Source organism: Diadema antillarum, unplaced genomic scaffold (genome assembly GCF_040938485.1).
Source record: "Diadema antillarum isolate AM-2024a unplaced genomic scaffold, OU_Dant_1.0 seq00000622_RagTag, whole genome shotgun sequence".
NCBI lineage: Eukaryota > Metazoa > Echinodermata > Echinoidea > Diadematoida > Diadematidae > Diadema > Diadema antillarum.
In genome coordinates this window covers 889,152-895,699 of record NW_027271545.1, presented here as the reverse complement: position 1 = coordinate 895,699, position 6,548 = coordinate 889,152, and the positions used below count along the sequence as shown (strand labels likewise).

At 44.6% G+C, this 6,548-nt stretch overlaps 1 protein-coding gene and 1 pseudogene across 1 annotated transcript; both read left to right on the top strand.

Annotated features, from left to right (window-relative positions):
* Positions 1-3,320: 3,320 nt before the first annotated feature.
* Positions 3,321-4,754, top strand: LOC139736115 (paraneoplastic antigen Ma3-like; annotated as a pseudogene).
* Positions 4,755-5,161: 407 nt separating this feature from the next.
* On the top strand, positions 5,162-6,184 carry LOC139736114 (uncharacterized). Its single transcript, XM_071646844.1, has one exon. The coding sequence runs from the start codon at positions 5,162-5,164 to the stop codon at positions 6,182-6,184; it is 1,023 nt and encodes a 340-aa protein (XP_071502945.1).
* The last annotated feature ends 364 nt before the right edge of the window (positions 6,185-6,548 follow it).

Sequence of the window (6,548 nt, the reverse complement as noted above, 5' to 3'; positions counted from 1 at the left end):
ACAAACTTGCCAGTCAGCGAATTATGCACACCGAAGCGTTATATCTTTAGGGATATTATGTAACCCCACCAAAATTTGGGTTACTAAGATTTCTCCAGAATGTCGTCAGACTAGATTCCTACTTCCTTGGAAAACCCATGGTCACTGTTATCACCACCCCCTCCATTCATCCCTCCTCTGACGTCCGTACCCCACCAGTTTTCCAACAACCCCTCGACCAGTGTACTAGTAACCCCCAAGATTAGTCTTAAGATTTCCCCTCCAGCCTTTGACCCCAGTAGCCAATGTCCAATTGTAAGCCTGTGTGTATTGAGACTGGTCAAGCCCTGTGAAATGCCCCTGCTGGTGTTAGACTATGTAGGTGTAATAAAACTCAAGGATGGAGCAAGCTAGCCAGTCTAGGGATATTGTTTTAAGCACCCCTCCCTTTTGTTGGTGTGTAGGCACATCAAGAGAAACAAAAGGACCATGTCTCAGAAGAGGAAGGTCGTTCTTGCTAGGACAAAATAGTAGTTGCTTTGGGATTTAGAGACAGTGTCCTACCATGGGCAAAGCCTATACAGAGTGGACTGGTTCTAACTGTAGACCAACATTTTCTGCGACAATGACGTAGAGTGCATGTCTAGCCCAAATTCTGTCCTCTTATTCCTTTCCCCTCCCATTTCTCTGCCCCCCTAATTTCCAATGAACTGTTTAGGCTAGCTTTGCGTGTGCCTTAAAGTAGAGTAACTCCATACATTACTAGATTTACTTTGCTCGTGTTACATTTTATATTACAGATACTGTTGTGCTATATACAATGGCTGTAAGGGTATGACTGTTTGCAAGATTATTATTTGATATGTCATATGTTCAGAACAAAGTGTGATCCACGCACTTCAGCATAAGAGATATGTGTGCAGTGGTTATGTTCAATACATCATTTATGCAAATGAGGTATAATTATGTCTCTATATCCTAATTGAGTGATTTTATGACATATATGATATATGATTTGTCTAGTATGTTAACTAGATCAGTGTTTGCATGAGCATAAACAATGTGTTATATAGCTATACTGGTTAGGCAGCAGCTCTAGTGACCGAGGTCACAGGAGTGCAACTTTAAAGCCCTGTAGCCAGAAGGCTTGAGAGTGACTGGAAAGCCTGTCGTTACTGCCCTTGGTCAATGTTAAGACTTTGTCTGGCCAAGTGGATGGTCAGTACGTCAGTAATGTTCCTGGAAGTCAAGGGGAATGAGTGACCTCTAGCCAATGAGGCAGACTTTGAATGATGTCATAGAAACATGAACCAATGAAATGTCTGCTGGTCAGTTTTCTTCCTGGAAGTTTCTGATTTTCTAGAGAAAGATTGTAATTTCAATATTTTACATAGAGATAGAAAGGTATGAAAGCCCATAGCTTTGGAGCAAATAGGTATATCTGCTTCCTGCCAGCGCTTTGAGGCCTGCACCCACTTTGCTTGTTACATCGACTGTGTGATCCAGAAAGTTTTCTCACACATATATTATCTGCTGAGAGGTTTACCACAAAACACTGGTAAAACCTTACAAGCATCAGCTGTACTGTTATATAGAAGTTTTATGTGCCTGTGATACAACTGGTTGTGGCACGTACATCCACTGACTGCCGTGTGGAGCAACTTGTAGTGAAAACGAGTGTTGGCTCTTTTGACTAGGTAAGTCATTGTATTTCTCATGTTATGTATTGCATTGGAGAGTGTTTGTAATTATGAACCCCAATCAATAGACATGGAGGTTGCTTGTTAAGAAGAAGACTCTGATATCATGTATATAAATTCCGAAGTTATCATATGTTATGCCAAAAGTATTGATGATTGATGATTGTTGCTTGTATATTATTTGAAGATATATTGCAATGCACTTCAAGGTATTTGCGCTTCGGATGTTTTATGAATGGACATGATTGGGCATACACTCAAGTTCATTATTAGACAGATGAAATTGGGAAACTAACTTGGAATTTGAAGTCAGATGTTAGTTTGATTGCATACATGTTGAAATGCCCTGTAGACCCTCACACTCAAAGAAAGTGAGGCTATGCTCGTAAATATTCAGGTCTACAATGTGCAGCACCCCCCCCCCCTCGTCTGAACTGGCAGATTTATGTCCACTGACCGTTCCCTGTGAGTGGCGGAGGTCACTGCACTATTGAATTGTGGAATGTTCAACTCTAGAGGGGAAGGACTAGCCACCAGATATGGAGAACCTTGCGAAGAACTAAATGCGAGGAATAGTTGTGCTATTGTGATTATGAAAGTTATATATTCATGCTCTTTATAAAGTATACATGTCAACAGTACATGCGTGGTATAGTGTACAACTGCTCAGTGTAATTATTGTATGCATGGAGCATTATTTCCACTCAAACTATAATATTTGAATCGGAGTCACAATATTTGTCGACCCCAGATGAAGCAACTATACTGCCAGTCGATCAGATAGATCAAAGCTTTATTTGTGGCAGCAGTGTTGGATATAATTCAGGATGCTGAAAATGTTTAACTGAAGAGAAGTTATTCTGACCGTATTTAGCACCTGTATGTCAAAATGAATTGACAAACATTTGAATGTATGTGACTGGAATTTGTATCTGTATTGTCTAATGCGCTCATATATGTTTATGAGGCATGTATATGTAGAGACAATGTATCAGATCAGATATTGGAGTGGACTTCCATACTCCTGAAGAAATATTATTGATCAGAAAGACACAATATTAGGAAAGTCCTGTGTCTTGTAAACTCTTTTGACTAGATACATATTTGGATGAGAGCTTTGGCCCGCCTTTGCTTGGTTCAGCGTGACTGACAGCTACTGAGCATTGCATCAGCTACCGTGTACGACTGGTTTGTGACTGCTCTGGGCTCGTCGACAGGATAACCGGCGAGAGGGACAAAGAGACAGCAACGAGTCGAATTATCGTCATACACTGGCAAATATATTGTTATGCTAATGTAACAAAGGTTACAATTGAGTCTGTGAATGAATATTGAATTGAAGGATGTACTTTGTTGAACGACAAACAAGCTAATAAAGTTTGTCATTGGATTATTTTGTCAAAACTTAATCCCAGGTGTGATATTCTTTATTTATGAACTCGGGAGTGTAACATTCGGGTTACATAAATTGGGGGCTTGTCCGGGAACTATAATTGTTTCTTAATTGTATAATTGCATTTGTTTGGTGACACATGTTACCGAAACTGAGTCTTGGTTATCATTGTTGATTGTTACTGTTACATTCACCATTTTCGTTCTATTGTACCAAAGAGCCAACACTCGTGTGCAGGAAACAAAGCGATGGCAGGTAAAAGTTTGAAGCAGATTGGTCAGGATTGGTGCAAGAAGGAGGAGATTAGAGTAGAGAATGCCCTCCTACTTGCAACAGGTATAAAGACTGTGCCAACAGAGGTGTTTGCACTGGCACTGTCAGAGTTATATCCCACATTACTTGAGGTGTTAAGACGGGATGATCCCGATACAGGGGAAACATTGCTCCTGTGTGAATTTGAAAATGCAGTCGCTATGTTAGGATTACAGGCACAGATTGTCATTCCAGTAGATGGCGAGACTATGTGCAGAGTAGTGAGGTTAGACGGATTAGAACCAGTCAGAGGAAATAGGGTCAGTGTCAAGGACCTGAGGGAGAGAGGTTTAGTTAGGGAATGGAGAAAAGCAGGACGTAGAGCTCAGGAAGTCCAGTCTCAAGACATCCCTACTACTAACAACCTTCCACCCCCTTCCCCTGGTATCAGTGAACCATCCATGTCCTTCCCTGATCGAGACATCCCAATTTTAGCAGCTTCACTAGCACGGTGTGGGCTGACCACAGGGTATCGGAAACTGCGATGCTTCTCTGGTGCAAAGACAGCAGCACGTGATGAGGATAGCTACCTCATCTGGATAGAGCATGTTGAGAGCCAGATGGAGGAGTGGCAGACTCTGGATGATGCTGAGCGGCGCAAGCGCATTCGTGAGTCATTGCGTCCGCCTGCGTCAAGCATCATTACAGACCTTAGGCGTGAGAATCCCCAGGCCTGCTCTGTAGACTACCTCAGGGCTCTGGATCTGGCTTTTGGCGATACTGACACAGATGATGAACTGTTTGTCAGATTTCATCAGACAGTCCAGGCTGAAGGTGAGTCTCCCTCTGAGTATCTTTCTCGCTTACAGGAAGTCATGCGCCATGTGGTTAGGTGAGGAGTTGTCAAGCCACATGACGCCAACAAGGTGAGACTGCGACAATTCATCAGGGGCATCCTCTACCATGAAATGCTCCTAGTAAACCTACAGCTCAGGGAGCGCCTGGAGAAACCACCATCCTTCCTGGAACTCCTGTCTTCAGTGAGGAAGCAGGAAGAAGAGGAAAGGGTGAAGAAATCTCTGTCTGCCCCAAGACCCCCGGTCAGCACAAAGCCAAAGCAGGCTGCCCACCGTAAGGTAGAGCCCTCTATTCTGCCACCACAAACAGCCCCTCAACCCAATGTTCTTCCCCAGCCAGTACCTCCACCAGCACCCCAACCCACCAAAAATCTCCCCAAATCTCAGTCGTCCCAGCAGAGTAATACTGGTGTTGTTTGCTTCAAGTGTGGAGAGGAGGGCCATATCAGTAGAAATTGCCAAAATTCTGTTCCCCCTGACGTACTGAGTAAAAGACTTGTCAGCTACATCCTTGGCAACCAGGGAAACGAGAAAGGGCGCCTGGGAAGGGGAAACCAGGGGTCCCAAAATTAGATTCTCCCCCACTTGTTTCTAAAGTTGAGGTTTCCAAGAACGATGTTCCTGAAGGTTTAGTAGGAGATGCTATCAACCCAAAATGCTGGATAGATGGAAAGGAGACAAAATGCCTTCTTGATAGTGGGTCTCAAGTCACTCTTATACACAAGAGCCTTTTCGACACACTAGATAGGGAATTGCATGAACTGAGTGACCTAGTCCTGTACCATGGAGGAGATGGAACTATGCCCTATCTGGGTTGGGCTTACGTCAACATAGGCTTTGAACGGTCATTTGCTGGCACAGGGACTGAGTTTAGTACATTGGCTCTTGTAGTACCAGACCCCCAGCGTCCCTGTGACCATAGAGTGATTATTGGCACTAATTCAGGACTTTTCAGGCACTGTTTTGAATCTTGTAGGAGGATGGCTGGAGCACGCTTCGCCCAGTCATTGCAGATTAGTGCGACTTGCAGGGATATCTATGCCAGTATATCAAAACAAGAGAAGGTATCCCCTGATGGCAAATTGGGCACTGCTAGGACCAAGAAAGGACATAGCACGCAAATACCTCCCCACTCCAAATTGATAATGACTGCCCAAATTAGGAATCCCCTGAAGGAAGAAATGACTGTTTTCGTAGAGTCTAATCCCCACAGCAAACTTCCAAGTGGGTTACACATAGCCCCAGGAGTACAGAAATTGTCAGGTGGTGCGATTGTAAAGGTAAGGGTGCTGGTGACCAATAGTAGCCCTGAGTCTATCACTGTCCCTGGCAACTGCCCAATAGTAGATGCCTATGTCCCCGACAAGTGTTTCCCTACCCCTAGTAGTTTTCCTACCCAGCCTCACAGTTACACCGAGGCAACCCATTCCCAAGTAAGTGCTAATGTAGGCGATAACACCCCTTCCCCTCAAGTTGACGTTAGTGAGCTGCCCATCAATTGGGGCCCGATTTCCCCGGAGTGGAAAGAAAGGCTGCTCAATCAGTGCAGGCAGAGGAGTGATGTGTTCTCCAGGCATGAATTTGACCTAGGCAGTACAGGCTATGCGGAGCATCAGATTCGTGTTAACGATGACACACCATTCCGTGAGAGGTCTCGGAGGGTGCCTCCCTCTGATCTTAGGGACTTGCAGCAACATCTTCAACAGCTGTTGGAGAACAACATAATTAAGGAGTCTAAGAGTCCCTATGCCTCTCCAATTGTGCTGGTTCGGAAAAAGAATGGTACTTTGAGAATGTGCGTCGACTACCGTACACTCAATTCTCGTACCATTCCCGACCAGTACACAGTGCCCCTGATACAGGAGGCCATTGATTCCCTGAGTGGCAGTAAATGGTTTTCTGTTATCGACTTAAAGTCGGGATTCTATCAAATCCCGATGCGTGAATGGCTTTCACTTGTCCTTTGGGGTTTTACCAGTTCGAGCGTATGCCCCAAGGGGTGAAGGGAGCACCAGCAACCTTCCAGAGGCTAATGGAGAAGTGCATGTCGGGTCTGAACATGTTAGAGGTGTTGGTGTACATGGATGACCTGATAATCTTCTCCAAAACGCTGGAGGAAATGGAGGAGCGCCTGGCTAGGGTACTGGATAGGCTGCAGCAATTTGGCTTGAAGGTATCACCAGAAAAATGCCAATTTTGCTGTCAGTCGGTTAGGTACCTTGGTCATGTAGTCTCCGAGGCTGGGGTACAGACAGATCCAGACAAAGTGGCCGATGTAAGAACCTGGCCCAGGCCACAGACAGTGAGGCATGTCAAGTCTTTCTTAGGATTTGCTGGCTATTACCGGCGATTCATAAAGGACTATGC